This window comes from Ambystoma mexicanum, chromosome 1p, assembly GCF_040938575.1.
Source record: "Ambystoma mexicanum isolate Mex_15411 chromosome 1p, UKY_AmexF1_1, whole genome shotgun sequence".
NCBI lineage: Eukaryota > Metazoa > Chordata > Amphibia > Caudata > Ambystomatidae > Ambystoma > Ambystoma mexicanum.
The window spans coordinates 350,438,286-350,456,086 of record NC_090921.1 but is presented as its reverse complement, the minus strand read 5'-3'; the positions used below and the strand labels follow the sequence as shown (position 1 = coordinate 350,456,086).

General features: G+C 42.3%; 1 protein-coding gene across 4 annotated transcripts in view; it reads right to left on the bottom strand.

Annotated features, from left to right (window-relative positions):
• Window positions 1-17,801, bottom strand: part of FCHO1 (FCH and mu domain containing endocytic adaptor 1) — a 1,111,213-nt gene that overhangs the window by 419,707 nt on the left and 673,705 nt on the right. For all 4 annotated transcript variants that reach the window (XM_069648666.1, XM_069648689.1, XM_069648674.1 and 1 more), the window contains exon 14: window positions 13,964-14,027. In XM_069648666.1, coding sequence (XP_069504767.1) covers window positions 13,964-14,027 — 64 coding nt within the window. The remainder of the gene's footprint in view (window positions 1-13,963; window positions 14,028-17,801) is intronic.

Here is a 17,801-nt window from a genome sequence, read left to right as displayed (position 1 = left end):
GGGGGATGACACTGCCATGGTCAGATTTACAAATCGACTTTGTAGGCCCTGTGATTCGCTCTGCTAGGGGGAATAAGTACATGTTGACGGTGACATGCTTGTTTACCAAGTGGGTGGAATGTCTCCCAGCCCCAAACTGCAAGGCAGAAACGGCAGCTGCCTTGATGATTAACCACATCTTTTCCCGTTTTGGTCTACCTCAAAGGATTGAGTCAGACAGAGGTAGCCACTTCACCAGTGAAGTAATGACAAAGATGTGGGAGATACTGGGGGTCAAGAGAAAGCTGCATATTGCTTATAGACCAGCTTCTTCTGGGGCAGTAGAGAGATATAACCGGACAATTGTGAGCATATTAAAGAAGTTTGTGGCAGATTCTGGGCCAAGTTGGGATATCCGATTACCTCTGGTCCTAATGGCTATCAGATCTACCCCTTCATCTGCAACCAAAATGTCACCATTTGAGTTGATGACTGGGCGCAAGATGGTGCTTCCTCAGCATTTGCTCTATAGGACCCAAGAGCAGACACTGATAAATGCCTCCACTACTCATGAGTATGTAGAGAATTTAAGGAAACACCTCCAACATGCTTTTGCTTATGCTCAGCGGAATCTAGAAAGATCAGCTGATAGCATGAAGACCCATTATGACCTGAAAACTTCCAGGAAGGAATATCAGGTGGGAGACCGGGTCTATCTATACAACTTCCAAAGGAACCAGGCCAAGCAGCGCAAATTTTTGCCTACATGGAAGGGACCATTCGAGATCATAGACAAAATCTCCCCTGTGGCCTACAAAATCCACATCCCCAAAGGTCCTTTGGCAGCGGGGGAAGACAAGTGGGTCCACATAAACCAGTTGAAATGTTGCCATCCCAGGCACGCTCTGCAACAACTGGAGGAATCCTCTTGAATCCTAGCGGGTACGGTCTCAGACTAATTCAGTTTCAATCATAAAACATACCACATCTAGTCTCTAAAATATTGTGATTTGCATGAAACTGTCTCTTAGTTATACTGTTTTTTTTTCAAAATAAGAATGTAATATTTCGTTATGATTAAATGCATATGCTGCCCCACTATCTCAACAGTGGTGGAAAAACGTCTGTGAGTAGGTATTTCCGCTCTTCCTTTGTCGTCCTAGGAGAAAGAAAACCTGAAGACGGGCCAAGGAGGGCGATCCGGAGACCGGGAACGAAGATCCAATGGGCCCAGTGGACCGCCCAATATTCCCATCAGGACCGGCGAGGAGAACCGATCGATCAGTACCGGATGGAGAAGAAGATGATGAACTGTGCCATCTACAGAGTAGGAAGAAGATTATGCGGACAGACCGGTGCGTGGGTCAAAACCCTTGGGCACGCGACTCCCCATCGACTCAAATTCAAAGTGCAGTTGCGTGGGGGGGCTTGTTGGGTGTCCTGACCCACGTTTAAGCTATCATGCTACAACATTTGGTGCTGTGGGCTTAGAAAATTCAAGATGGCGGAAAACCCACATGTGCGCCGAAATCCAGGAAAGCTGCGCAGTTTGTGCGCCCACCAAAATGGTTGCCTCACTTGACACCCACCAGTGCGAGAATGAAAGACAGGGTTGCCGTGAGGGAAATGGGTTGCCAAAGGAAAAACAGTAGCGCCGGTTAGCTTCAAAGCGCTTTAAAAACCACCATTGGACTACCCGCACAGTAGTCTGAAACCATTGGGAATGGCAATGCTGATTGCCAAATGCAACTTAGAATTGTGGGGAATTCATTTGTTAAATCCCAAAAATGGGTGCAGTACCAGTACTCACCACTATCCAAAAGCCGGCGTTTTAAAACCACCCTGTGTTTCTCTGAAGGCAGGCTCAAAATGCCTATTTTCAAACATTACAATATGTGCAAAATATTCACTGAACACCAGCAGACATTTGGCAGAATGGAGTTTTGTGTGCCTACAAAATCTGGGAAATGAAGAGCCCAGAACAATGCTTATAACAAAACTGGCTGAGCTATGGAGTCAGCAGTTTAAGTTGCACTGGATTTAAAGACACTAAAATCGAAAATGTTTAGATTAAATGAGTGACCTATGTTTGGTGTCACATGCCTTTGTAACTGTTGAAATGTCATAGTTTTGCACTTAGAATCAGCATTCCAGCTGCATGTGTAAAATTGCAAGTTAATTTAAAAAGCAACAAAAAACATGACAGTTAGCTGAAAGTCTGGCTTATGGAACTTGATTTTGCTTGACAACTACCCCCATCAGGAGTGAAACTTGAGTCACAGCTGTGTTCCCAGGACTTTCTGCCTTTTTGCTGGCCACACTAAGAATATACCATCTATCTGATAATTGAATTACCTGTGCTCTGCAGGAGAGTGAACAATGCAACTCCCTTCACCCAGGCAGAGGGTTTATTGAGAGGATCATAAATGGCTTCCTCTTGAACAATGAGCCTTTCAGGACCCAAGCAAATCTTATATTGCAGGGGTCGTAAAAGTGGCTTACTCTTGGCAGAAACTGGGAGGGGGAGAAACTGGAGACAGAAGCTGGCTTGGCAGAACTGGATAAACCAGTATTTCTACCTTGTGCTGAGAGGAAACCACACCCCTTTGGAGCCAGAACATAACTTTAAAAAGATGGATCATTCATAGAGCGGACATGTGAACATTTTATAAATGATACCATAATTCTTGTGATTTTTCTGCCCACAGTTTAAGAGGTTTTTAGAACCGGTGGTATGTTCAGGGGGGTGTCAGCGGAAAAGTGGATATTACTCTAAATGTATGCATGTTAAAAATCTGAAACTTCATCAGTTAATGTCCATACTCCCTGCGCACATGTATGTAAAGTTGGGTCAATGTCAGAAATTGAAAAATCAGTTAAAAAGTCAATTATGTGCCATTTCTGAATGCAAGCTCTTAGAAACAACAGATTTGGACAGAGACATGGCTAAATTCATCCACACCATGTATATGTAATTTCAAGCAACTGTGTAACTGTGAAATATGTCTTTTGTTATCAAATATAGAATGTGTGCAATCTGACAGAGGAGTGTCCTATCTGCAAGCCATAAAATGACATCACTCTGACACAACTTAGCTTCGCCAATCAAGTGAGGAATGGAAATTTGACCAATGACAAGTGAGAGGGGCAAGTTTAGTTATGACCAACATACCCACCCACTCTCAAAACACATAAAAGCAGACAGACAGGACAGATAGGGACCTTCAATTCCATTTGCTGCAACGCGCTCTGCCGGACCATACAACATCCAGAGATCCAGACTTCAAATTCATCAACCTCCAGAAAGCCAAACTAGAGACTTCAATCTATCCAGAACTAAGAGACCAGACCAGAGAGCGAGCAGTTCCAGAGACCAGACGCTGTGCCCAGAGAGAGACCAGAGCCCAGTCTAAAACCCTGACCAGATCCGTGATGAGGCCCATTTCACTCAAGAATATAGTGTGAGTACATAGCAAAACTGTGCAGAACCCAATCTCTTAGTTAAAATAATATAATCCAAGCTATTTTAATCTAAGTAGAACTGCCTCCTAACTGTCACCTGTCATTTGTAAAGCTGTCACTTGTCATTTTCTAGTTGCAAGCTGCACGTGTCTTTTTGAACTTTAAAATTTCAAATCTGAAAAACGACCGTTATTTAATCACTCATATCTCCGCAACCGTTTGTGCTAGAGACTTGCGGTAACTTTCATCTAAAAGCTTAGAATCTTAGCTTTTAATCGCACCAAGAACCACATTCCTACCCCTTATAGTTTTACCGCAATCGCGGAACACGCATCCGCGAATTTTACCGCAATTTGCAAATTTCTCCACATGTAAAATCAGCTGCTGCTTGCCTTCCATTTGCCAGAAAATCGTTTGCCTCATAAAAACTATCCCTGAATCATTGCAAGAGTGAGCCTGAGCTAATATTAACTAGATACCACTCACCCTGAACCTCTAGAGGGAATTAAAAGCATTTTAGCATATTTTTTCTTCATTTCCAGCACATTTAAAAGCATTTGGGCCTGTGTTTTCAACTTCTGTAGTCTAGGTTGCTGGGGTGAACTGAATCACATTTGATTGCATTTCTGAGAACTGTGTGCTTCCCTCCATTTCCCTGCATTGCATAAAAAGGGGGGGGTGAATTGTACAAGAAAGTGATTACATTGTCTTTGCTGAAATCCTATCAAGTTATTTTCTGTACTGCATTTCATTCCACATTGCATCCATTGGAAACCATAAAAGTATTGTTGCTATCTTATCCATTTCATGTCAACTCCTTAGTGATTATCAAGAAGTGTGCTAGTGCCAGATTCTCCGTTGTTAATCTTTATCATACCAGATTAAGTGTGATACCCAATTATTAATTTATTATAAAGCGTGATATAATATATATTGTTTAAGTTATCAAATAAACCTTTAAACTTGCAAAACAGAACTACTTCTTGGCTCAGTGGGGTCAGGGGGATTCCAAGGGAGGGGTGTTATATAGGGGTAGTCATCCAGAACGCATGAACTGGACATAAAGATATATCAATAAGGGTTTTCATTCAGTATTATAGACTAGGCGTTGATTTAGCTGTAGTGTTGCATTGAATCCTCTTACACCTGCCTGCCCTCAGTCATGACCACGTGGGCTCTGGGACCTCTTGAAGGCCTTCCTGGAGCAGGCCCCATTGGACGTCACTGTAACTAGCGAGACGAGTCATATTATTAGCAATCCTGGTGGAACAGACCCTAGATGTAGGAATACGTTTCCCGAGGGCATAAAGTTTTCTGCAATCTTTATCCGAGGTGGCTTCCGCTGTAGACAGTGGAACCCCTGCCCTGTTTCTAGTGGTTGTAACAACCTGAGAGTCCGGTCTGGCATGACCTTGTATATACATAGGGTCAGATGGAGAGGGGCGGAACAATTTTTCAACCCAAGGGTTGACTCCCCCTTGTGAGGGACGGTGACAAAGAAGGAGTTGGGTGTTTCATTATTCAGTTGAGTAATGTAATAGCCTGACTAGAGGGAGGTTTTTCTTTGAGTATATTCTCAACAAAGTCAGAGTCAGGGACTGTCTCTTGTGTAACGATCTGAAAATGATCTGCGGATCTCCTTAGGTTGCCATTAAATAACATTTGGTCATCCACAGGCGATGACTGTCTTTTTTGAGGTGAAGGTGGAAAGCCAAGGCGAAAGCCAAGGCCCCTGACCTGCTAGCTGATCCCAGTCCGGGTCCTGGTCAGCTGTGTCCTGATCAAAAGGAGTGTCCTTGTATGTTGTCTCCTGTTCTGAGTAATCAAAGACCTCCTCTTGGAGCCCTCCAACAAAGGTCTCTTGGGAGTAATATATTTATCTGAGAAATCTATAAAGTGGGCTTTCTTGTCCATATAATTCTCAAATCTCTGCCTAGTGCAGAGGGACGATGCTGAAGGGTCTGGAGGTGGAAAAGGCTGATCAGAAGGGGGAAGATTATCCTGATAAAGCCTTAGAGAGGCTGGGGGGGCTTCAGAATACTCCTCTCAACGAGAGGGGGTGCTCATGTGTTCCTCTGAAGCCGAAATAATAGCTGTGAGACTCTCGCATATATCGGCGGCTGAATACTAGGTCTCCACGCGCCTGCCTTAGGTAGTTGTGTGCCCTTGGACGGCATGTCAGCAACCATTTGTTTTTTTGGGGGGACGCCCTTGTGAGAGAAAAACCCAGTCACATGCCGAGAACACGGTTGCGTGGAGGGTGCCCGCACCGCAAGGTTCAGCAGACACTGAAGTTTTCACCAGGTCTGTTGGTGTTACATGCTTCTTCAACGTGTCCATCAATGAGGCCTTGGGGTTGTGTGTTAGGGCTTAGGTGGTGCGTGTGTGCCCTTGTCACTGGGGTGTGAACTCCCCATAACAGAGCAGATGGCCTGTCTGTCAGGGACGGGCATCTGGGAACCTGAGGGTTCTGCCGAAAGGTCGTTTGGCTTCCAGGTTGCAGCCATGGCTGCCACTGGACTCCTCGCCATCAGACGCGTCGGCGCCAACGGGGGAATGACTCTTGCACTGCATCGCATAGGCTGCCCACCATTTTGTCTGCCCGTCCTTCAACGTTTTCAGACGAAAGAGCTTGCAGGACTTACGCTCATAGTGATCTCGAGGTAGACACCTATTGCAACAGCGATGGGTGTCCTTGTAAGGGAATTTGCCGTTACACGACAGACAAAACATAAATGGTGTCCTGTCCATAGCAGAGGGAGACAGCAGCCAGGCCAAACAGAAAAAGAAAAGGGAAAAGAAAATGCATTCTTGAAAAAGAATAAACCCAGGGACCCACTCTCCCTACTATAAGGGTCTGGCCGGAGGGCCGAGGCCATGTGGTCGACAGACGTCGATCAGTACACCAGTCACTGAGCAGTAGTGGATGGCTTCGGAGGCAGGAAGTCCACGAAGCAGTCGTCAAAAAGAAGTAGTCAGAAGACTAGATGACCATAGGTCGTGGGACAAAAACAATATTGAGCAATATTAACTCTAGCGAGATATTTTGTTTGGAGTGAACTATTGTCAGAAATATACGTGGAAATGAATTGGATTTTTATTTCAAAATAATTAAATGTTTTAGGAATTATATTAGTTTGAATGAATTAACGAATGCATGACGTTAGGATGATTTTTTAATACGAATTCATTAAAAATGTTCAGTGATTTTGATATATTTTTATACTCAAATCAGAATAAAATAAAAATAATGATTTAACACTTATTACTTCCTGTCTTGTTCTCATCATTTCCTCTTGCTACCCTGGCACCACCTTTGTTTCATTATATGGAAAAAAAAACAGGGCAACTAGTTGGACGGAAAAAAACAATCTGAGGGACCACAACGCGTGAGGAATTTTGGGTACACTACATGTCACGTTAGGGATAGTGTTAGTCACGCCCATGTCGACTTCCCCTTTCGATCTTCAAAAGAAAGATGCAATACTCTGTGACTACCACTAGATGTCAGACTATATGCACAGCATGTGATTCTAAGCAGATTCAAAAGCATCAGAAAGGTCAATAACAAAGTGATTTGTGGCTTCTTTATGGCACAGTCCACTTTGCAGTAAAAACGGAAATCCAAATCTGAAGGCATTTGGCAACCACTTTAAGGTGGGGTTGCTGTTGTAAAGTTTAGTATTATATGAAAAATAAGCAGTAGTTTGAAATGGTGCAGAGCTACATCAGGTCATACCATAAAAGCATAGTACTATTGCCTGGAGTGACATCACACAGTTAATGTCACAGGTGGGAGCCATAGTTATAGACTCAATGTCTGCAGCAGGAAATGCTGAAAGAATTAGAAATGTGTGAAGGGCAAATCATCTACATTCTCTGTCTTAATGTCTATGCAGAGTCAGGTGTAGTGTGGGAGGAAAGTGAGTCTCCAACTAAATCTGTTACTGGAGAATAGTAAACCTCCAGCCCAGAAATATAAAGGGAGTGAAAGCATTATATTCAGGCTCGTTTAAAACGTGTGTGTATCTACATCAGTGGTGCACAACATGTGGCCCATGGGCTGAATGCTGCTTCAGGATATTTATGGCCCTCTAAGTCATAGGACTTTAAGCAACTGCTGTCTGTCCTAAAGCCAGTCACTAAGTCTGTCATGTCAGGTGTGTGAAGCCACTGGGGTCCAGTTTTTGTCTTTGCATCATCATTCTTGCAGTTTTCCTTCTATATTTGAGTCCCTTAAAACAAATAAATCTAAATAAAAACGCCACTAAAAGGCTGCAGTAGAAAAGTAATACATCTTAAAACTCATGTTTTTAAATTCTTTATCTCAGATTGCCCAGTGACGCCTCTACTTGCTCATTCTCGTGGATAGTTCAACCCGCTGTATGAGACTTGTTTGGTACATTTGGCCCTCAAACGAAATAAGTTGTGCACCCCTGATCTAGATTGAAAGGAATATATATGTGTTTAGCAAAATCCGCAAACACAGGTGCATTAATGTTGTGCAGGCCTATATGTTGAAAGGTTTGCACACTAGTGGTTTGAAAACACACGCACCAATACACCAAGAAGTATAGATTTTGAAACACATGTATGTTTAGCTAAAGTCTCACAGTCATTATTAGTGAACACTGTACCAATGTATTTCAAAGAACTAAATATAAATGTGGACTCGAAACATATAGATTCCCGTGAACATTACCAGTGAATTCAGACTTCTATAAACCAACGCAAAAATTTACCTTTTGCATGTACATGGCTAAACACATGCTAGCCAGTACTTGGTCAAACTTCTGCTTGCTATCCCAAGGACAAAATGTGTCTCAAGAGAAGATTGTAGATTTTTGGTTGCCGGACCTAGATTGTGGAACAGCCTTCCTCTGAATTTAAGAAGGGCCAATTCCTTCCTGGCATTCAGAGCAGGCTTAAAGACCCACCTGTTTAAATAAATGCCTCCTTTCTTCGTGATCCCAATGGCATCACTATTTAGTTGTCTGATCTTACACTCAGTCTTTCCTTGTTATTTGCACCAGGACTCGATTCAGTTTGTTGTGTGCGTGCTTATAAATGTGTCAAATCAAAAGTCAAGTGGCTTCTATATAGCTAATGCATGAACTATCTTCCACATACACCGGGCGGTTGGTGCATAGATATTTTGGATGGAAGTCATGTAAATTTCACCAGCACGATACTTGTCTTGATGCAGGAGAAAAACAAATGTTTAACCATTTTTGCATTATGCAAAATGTTCCATTGAAATGTCAGTGAGGTTCATAGAAAACCCCATGCTAAGTAGAATGTCAGTATGTGTAGTGTCTTTTACATTACCATAATATTTAGAGAACTATTTTGTGATTGAAAATGGATGCCTTTGTGTACTTATAAATGTGAGATTCACATAGGAAGGTAACATTTCAATTTGGTTTAAATTATTTTTTTATATTCTTTTAAATACATTTCGATTTTTGACTACCTCACTGCTTGTTCCTAGCCCAAAATTGTGGGGTGGGATCATATAAGTGGGAGTGGGAGAATAGCATGTCACATCTATGTGAATCCAATATTAAAATATACAAAAGAAATACTCAATTGATATACACCTATGCTATCACAAAATATACCCCACTGCAACCATACTGTCCTGTGTTTGACTCATCACTTTGCCACCTATCCAACCTTGCATCTTCCCCTTGTTAATTTTTTTTTCCTCTAGCAGACTAAGATCTGGGTTCCCTAACAGGGGCAGAGTGTCCCACTCCACAGACAAGACTAGGCACTCGGATACAACTTCAGTGGTTATTTGATGGAGTACAAAAGCAGAATGAAATAATATGTTAAATTGGCAAGACTTAACCTACTACTCTGCATGGCTAGCAGCTTCTACATTTTCTGTGTTGGGGTTTCAGTTTTGAAATGCAAACCTTAGGGGGACCAGATTTTCTAAATAACAACCTTGGACCGGCCACAAATATAAACTTAGTACTACACCTACCCCAAACAACCATACCCCATCCCCACCTCCAAGCCCCAGTATTTCCAGCACTGCTCCTGGATATACGTTGTATGGCTTTGACTGTAAATGTAAAGCTGTTTACAATGAAGGAGTTTTTCTCAGACTGATAATCGCCTTTCTATGTGTTTATTTTATAAACGGTCCTTGTGGCACTAGCAGTTCAGAAAGGTTTGGTGTTTGAGTCCATCCCAGGACGGCAGGGATCTCGTAAGTGGTAAATGCATCATTCTGATCCAGTTTGCTTTGTAATGGTGTATGTGAAAACAATCATTCCCTGCTGTGCTCCCGCTTGCTTTCGCCAAAAACTCGGGAGGAGATTAGAAAAACACCTCCCGGGACGGGGCAACAGAGGATCCTATTCCGGCACAGTTCAAGCAAAACCAGGATTGCTGGTCGCCCTATGCAACCTTTGGCTGAGCCTGTTGACAAGATAGAAAGCAATCTGCCTCCAAAAGGTAAGGGCAAATAAGGGGGGGCGGATAGCTCACAAGTAGATAGATCACATATTTAGCGCTGAACGTTGACATTGGACAAGCCAGCGCTTCGTAAATTTTAATCCAACAGCAAGACCTAACTAGCCCTTCGTCATTCTGAGGTAGATAAATTGGATGTAGTTAATTGGAGTAATAACCGTTTACACTGCTTAGAAGCTGGAATAATCTGGCATGAGGTGGCTGGGTTTTAAATTCATCCCTTTTTAAGATGGATATGAAAATGCTGTCGGGCCTTTAGCGTGTCTGTCCCAAAAGGCCTAAAAGTGTGAAAGAAGCCAAATTAAGCACAGCATATTTACACCAATTGTATTTAAAACATTTAGAAACCATTTCTAAGCCGTCTATGTATTGCCCCTGGCCAGGTTGGGCCCAAAGGTGCAGGAATATCACAAAACTCAGTTGAATGGCAGAGACAAGGCCACAGAGGCGCAGCCAGGATTGTCTAACAAGTGGGGCCTGAAGATAATGTAGTTGGACCTGCGGCAGTGACATTAATATCTGTAAATGCCCACAAAGTGCTGCTGAGTGAGCATTTACAGGTTTTGGGTGGGCCTTGCCCACTCAGGCCCGACCCTGTCTACGCCTCTGTAAGGCCAGCATGTCAGTCTCAACTGCCAAACATCCACACACTGATTTCAGGAAAATAAAAATGTAGTCTGGCCTGTATTAGAATGATTAGGTCAAAAAAGCCTGAGGCCTATTTCCAATTACATGTGACAGATACACTGTACAGCTTGCTAAAATAGAGAACTGCCATGGGGAAAATGCGTGCCTTTTGCAGCTTGGAGGGAAATAATGACTAGACTACAGATGAAACTACACTGTTCAAGTAAATTCAAAGGCACACATTAAGAAAACCGGTGGCTTGTCCAAACTGTTTTAAAATAAAGCTGCAAGAATGAATATGGAAACAATGTATTGTGTACAATGCAAGAGATTGAAAATGCAGAATTTAGAAGCACTCATTTCGGTTCATTGGAATCCTGAAAACTGGTGTCTCGGCCTAGAGACCTTCCCCATCGGTTATAAAGGCAAAGCCCCCCTCATCTTCCCCCTACACTTAGACACAACTTGGAATTCCTTTGAAGCTCAGAGGAAAAAAGAGAATGGAGCTGGTGCCTGGGAAGAGGTTTTATTGAAGTGAATTGACCCAACACTGAGCAAACAAAGACAGAGCTAATGGATGTGAACTTTGAATAATAGTCCAAATTAAATTCAGTTTTGTGGTAAGGCCCAGGGGCTGATGACAATTGACATGTTACAGGAGAATGTCTCACGAGTCATGGGGCGGGTTAATCCCCTCTGCTCAAGGAAGATTAGAACACAGATGGTCAATCAACCTTGGGAGGAACAATGCTAAGCGTTTGATTGCAGGCTAGGCCAACAGTGGGAGAACACCAGGCCTGGACACAGATCATGGGAACAAAAATATGCTAGTTAATTGCAGTGAATAAGATGCATATAATTAGAGATTCTCATAGTATTATATGGAGAATCATATTGTGTCCGTTAACTTGAGAACCATGACACCTACAGAGATGGTTCAAATATTCCCAAAAAGCTTATGAAGAGCCCCATCTGATGATTCAACTCTCCTCAAAATTCACACTTGGTAACCAGATGTTTTTAGCTAAAATGAGATCACAACTTCCCAATATGGTAGTTTATGGAATCAGATACTCGTCTGTCAAATCTTGTGATCCTGACATTAATGTTATCTATAAAAATCATGAAAATATGCCATTCACACGTGCAACCAAGTGCCGACATGAGAACCAGTGCATTGCGTCCGGCATTATTAGACCAATTCAAAAATATTAAGCTTGGGACTCTTATCTGTGAATTGAATAAAAGTATCATGTTGAAGATTTTGACTTCACATTTGAAGATGTTCAGAAATGTCATTTCAAATAGGGTGTGGGGAGTAGTGATAGCTCACAGAAATTGACCGAAGTAACTAAAGGGACCAATTGGAAGAAAGGGGCTAGGCCTTCTGCAGGAGGAAAAAAATAGTTGGCCCCTCAGGAGTATCAACCGATGAGCCAGCACTTCATAATTTAAATATTTTGGGGTGTGGTTAGGAGATTATAAAAGTAGACGCACAGTGGGGGAAATAAAGGGAGACTGCTCGTTATTTTAAATGTTCAGTTATAGCAAACACTCAGGTAGGTGTTAACTGGCCCAAATCTCAGCTGAGATGGGAAACATAAGGTGCTCAAGTTGATGAGCTCTCACACCAAGGCCATGTATGATAAATGATATGATATGGCATTTATAACGCGCTTATACACAAGTGTTTCGACGAGGAAAGGGAGGGGGAACAAAGGGAGGGCAGACAACGATCATACTAGGCCAGGTGTCATTCAGATCGTGCAAGTGCATGGGAAGGGGAAAGAGGGAAAGTGCGGGGGGGGGGGGGTAGTCCAGTACATGGGAATAGAATATTATCAATAAGTAAAAGTAACGGCCAGCAAATGGCAAGTATAAAGGTGAGTGTCAAGTGCTGGTAGTGGGACTATAGGGATACAGAAACAGTCCCCCAGTGCAGGGGTTGCCAGGGTTGCCAGGCAGGCAGTGCAGGGGTGTGTGACTGGTGGGGGAGGGTCTGAGCTCAGGATCAGAGGGTGGCAGAGTAGAAAAAATGTCAGACTCACCACCTTTCAAAAGCACGGGGTAACTAATTGTGACAAATTCACGGTTGAGCAGTTTACTCTTTTTAATATACTTTAACATGCCAACGCTATCTAGAAAGCTGTAAGGGTACAAACAGGCCTAGACTCCACTGGCCGTGCTAGTGCCAGCAAAGGCATCAGCATATACACACACACACACACACTGCACTCTAACACAAGCCCTCCATGGATGCCTACAGATATAAGGACACTCATTTGTATTGCTTACCTGCTCCTCAATTGGTCCTTAGCTTAGAACTACTGCTAACCCTGTTTATTCTCTAGACTGCATGGCCCGGTCAGTACAGCGCTGCAGGCAGGAAGCTGGAGGAAGGTGTCAGACAAACACCTCTCCATGACTCCTGGTGCTTGAGGCGACTGAGTGCCAGAAATTGATACCACAACAAAGCCAGCCCAGTGCACTTCCTCAGCTGCAGCAGAGGATGCACTCAGGTTTTCACTTGGTCTGCTCTGGCTCCAGCATACATTGGGTAAAGGATTCTAGTTTTTTATGTTGCATTCATATAATTACATTTTTAAAGTTGCTGAACACATGCATTTGTAATAAGTCTTTGAAGTTTCTGATGTGCGCCTTCGACAACCATGGCGCACACTCTTGGTAACATTCCATGGCATTCCTGCTGTATCATAGCGTATTCTTCAAACAATTAGTTTGCCAGTTTGAAAGCTATAGCATATTCATATGTCCATGCAGCTCAGATTAAAAGATAACCTTTGTCCAAACATCACAATGGACCAGAAGAGCATTGGAACATAGGGGAAACACAGAAAATTTAAGAGTAGCATCATTTGAATGTATCTTGCTACTCAGTCCAAACAGCACATACAATTCAACATAATAGCATACAAGCCATTCATTGACACCAAAGTTGCCATTAAAGACAAACTAAACAAAGCATCCATACAGTGTTCAGCACGATTTGCTCAAGGATGGCATTCATGGAATGGACATTTCGGTTTTCATCAACCATCCATCCGCCAGGAAAGATGGCCACATTTCAGCATGTTTGATTGCTGCTTCATTGTTGTGCAGCACTCAAACTGTTGCCGCATCGCACCAGGGAGCCCAACTTGAACCTACTTCTTAAAGTGTTTCCAAACAATCTCAAAGCTTAGTAATGAAGATATGACGATGGACAAAATATTTAAACTGATAAAGACTGCTTAAAGTATGCTTAGATCAGCCTGCAATCCATAAGAACCATGCAACTCAAAGCCTGCAGGAAAAAGGAGCGTCAGCTTTTGCTGTACAGATAACAATGCAGAAAAGAGTGATGACCCACTCCGTAAACGCAGGCGCCAATGCACATTCTCAAGGATATCATTCCGATTCATGTCAGGTCGCAGGGTGAACCCTTCCTCGTCCACTTCCACCTCCGGACAGTTCTAAAGGATGCAAAAATCAAAACAGCCCAATGCCACCGTCAGGAGACTGAATAAGGTGCGTGTACAAATTATAGACTTTGCAATAGCGTGAACCCAACTTGTGAAAGGCTTATCAGAGATGGTTGAATGAAGTCCTATTCACTAGCTGAGCAGAACCTCTTCCCAAAACACTTTCCCCTGCACCAGTCACAAATGGCATGAGAGACCTTTGTTTCATTGAATGAAAACTAGACTTCACATTTCTAAAACACTTGTGGTACTACATGAAGTACTAATAAATATGGGTTATATCCGAACTTTCCCAAACATTTAAAAGACAAACCTTTGTGAGCTGTACCCTAGCATGAAGTGTGAGCAAGTACAAAGAAACAAGCATTGGCAATGCCAACAGTCTGGGCTTTTGTGTAGGCATGTGAAAGACAACTTGCTAGGCACTGCTTGGTGCTATTAAGTGGTCATTGATAGTAGGAGGTGCAAAATGATGCGAGAACATGGGCATCTAATAGCAGTGCATGGCAAATACCTAATACTTATACGCAAGACAAAACTGTTGACTTGGCCAATGCTCTTTTTTAAAAGGGGTTCAGTGAAAGACATGTATAATGCTTATAAATTGAGTTACTGAAGTCAGACCTGGTAAAGGCATTTTAATTACCCCAGTAGCAGGTATACAGCTCTCCTACTCATTTAATTTGCTTTTAAGTGCAGCCTTTTTAGCTTCTGCTGGATCTCAGTAATCAAGTACCCGTGTGATACATTTGCAGGCTCTCCTTATTGTAGCTTTCCAGCATTGTCATATCTCATTTGATTTTCCCAGCGTGGCACGATGAGGACATAACTATGTTCAATCTGCTAGTTGGTAGTGAGTAGCAGTGATCTGCCTCCCTGCAACCCTTTGCACAGAGCTGAGGAACCTGCTTCTTTAAAGGTGCTGCCTACTCTTGCACACAATACTTCAGAGTGCAGCTGATCCAAATTTAGTTTTTGCTTCGCAGTGATTAAATATTAATAAATTAACATTTAGTTACTTTACCTCAATGTTGGACATATGTATGTGTATAGAAGGGAATGTATACAAATGATGTGTGCGTTCCATTGCAGGCTACAATGTCTGCACACATCTAAAGGGTGAATCTTTATGATCAAAATTATATCAGAGCAAACCCAGAGCACAATTTAGATATGACATGATGCCATCTTTGTAGTCTGAGAAGCAGGATTATTTAAAGAATTTAAAGTAAAAAAAAGCTTAACACCGTAAATAACTAATTAAAAACGTTGGTACAGCACTTATTTATTCAATTATATATTGCGAGCTGGGTAACTTTCGAGGGATAAAACATGATGCAAGACTGGCGTCCCTTATTTTACAGTGATCTGTGCTACCATTTCCTTTGAGTGCATCTTTAAGATGGCTTAATACACGTCAAATGACAATTCTAGAACTAGAGGGAAAAAGCTGGGGCTTCATGCTAGGAACAATGCAAACCCTCCATTGTACACCAGGCAAAACTCTCACCCTCAAATGTAACACTGTCATCCCACTCCATATCTTAACGGGGAAGTTATGTTAGAAATGGTATCATCTAAAAATATTGGCCAGTCAAAAATATATATTTACATTTTTAACAGAATTTCCTAAGTAAAATTAGCCGGAAATGTGCCTCCAAGTCCTGCTTTGCAATTAATTGGAGGCATCCATTTTTCATACAAAAAGTGTTTCTTTTAATTCTCTGCTCTCGCAGCGTTGATCAAGCCGGAGCCCCTTACTGGGTGGTTAAGCTTTTTGCTTCTGGATAGCAGAGAATTAAAGAACACGTTCACAGGACAGTCAGTCATATCCAGTGCCAATCCTAAAACAGCAAACAAACACTTTTCAAATCTGGAAAGAGTGTTTTCTGTATTAGGATGGCATTCATAGGACTGCATGTCCGGTGTGACAGTGGGAAACGGGTCCCGTTTATTGAACAGGGCGTGTTTGCCTTATTCTTTCAAAAGTACTTGTGTGGTCCAGTGGTTAAAGGTTCGCCCTTTCAACCATGCAACCTGAGTTCAAATCCCTGCCTGTATTTTTTCTGGATGCTTCAAATTCTGTTTTTAAAAAAAAAAAACATTATTGAAGCACAAGAGAAAAAAGGCAGGGGCTGCAAACCAGGCCATGTAACTGAAGGAACACACCCTTCATCACTGGACCACAGGAGTCTCTGCTATCACAGTGCTCATTACCGTGTTATACAACATGGTGTTGGGATGCACATCCAATGTCCAAAACATGAGGGAAAGTACAAGTTAAGGAAATCTCTCTAGCACGAGGCATGATCCACAGAGAAGGCCAGAAACCTTGATATTATGCATGGCATACAGGGCTTATGTGAAGCTGATAAAGGGACAGACAAACTTCTGAGAGCAGTCAAAGAAATACAGAGTAAAAGTCCAAAGTATTTAGCATATTGAGAGTGCAAGGTTTGTAGAGTAATATCAAAAGGGGACTAGTATGCAGCAGTGCATTACAAGTTGGGTAACCACATGGGCAAAGTAAGTGGCACATGCCACTTCCATTGTAAATTAGTTGTCCATGGGAATGCAATAGAGATTGATTATACAGCCCTATAGAGAATATATATATATATATATATAATCTTGTGCTGGGAAAACAGTAATAGAATTGGATACTTGTGCCCATGTAAAATAAAATGCATTTAGGAAAAGCAGCATTTGTGGTACGTAGAATATTAGGTCGCAGAGAGACATCTAGATATTTAAAACATATTCCATTTCGATTTGTCTCAGATGCTGCAAGAGACAAGGTCATTCCCCTTGAGGGAAGATGTGAAAAGCCACACAGGGATTGGCTAGAAGCAGAGGGTGCAGCCGGCTCCCAAGCCTTAAACGAGCGAAAACAATCTAACAAATAATGTTCCTACACATTACTTACAAACTAGCAAGATGAAAGCCACAGTTTGGGGAGAATGTAGTAGTGTTCTGAGATGTGCACCAGTCGAAGTTGGTCAGGCAGGAGATGCACACTGCCCCCTGGTGGAAAATGCCCACTTAAGATTGAAGCTACAAGTATTAAGCAACACAGGTACTTAAGAATATTAAGCATTCATGACCACAGAAGCAAGGAGATGCTTGATCAATGTAGGATATATGGTAGGGGGCAAGGGAAGGGTGGGGGTCTATATTAAATGTTTTGACACCTCTCAAACAAATATATTCACTTGAACCAAAACCAGCCCACACTCATCCACACATTAATGCACATTGTCACAGAGCAAAGGGCCAAGAAATAAGCCTCATGAAGTCTTACAGTCCACTCACGGGAAAGGAAGGAAATGTACTAAAAAGTGAATCATGTTTCTAAAGAGAAGTCACAATATTAACTGTCATTTGTACAGTCACAAGGCTAAGAACGGTCAGATGGTGCCAACATGTGGGTCTCATGAGAAAGTAATGAAGTATTCATTTTTGTTGCACACGGTCTACACCTCATAAAATAATTGGTCAACGGAGGGGAAATAAACGCACCACACAACACTTGAGGTGGAATAGTCAATGGTGAACTGATCTGTATGTTGGAAAAGTGTAAGAAGGTACAATAACCAATTAGGAATGGAGAAGCTGGATAACCAGATTATTAGGTCATTGTCAAGAGGCGGTCAATAGAGTGGTCATGAGGAATAGCAAGGCTTAAAATAAGCAGTATCGTATCACAAGTCACAACACAATAATGATTAATTGCTTTTCATTTTATAAATCATCTCACACTAACAG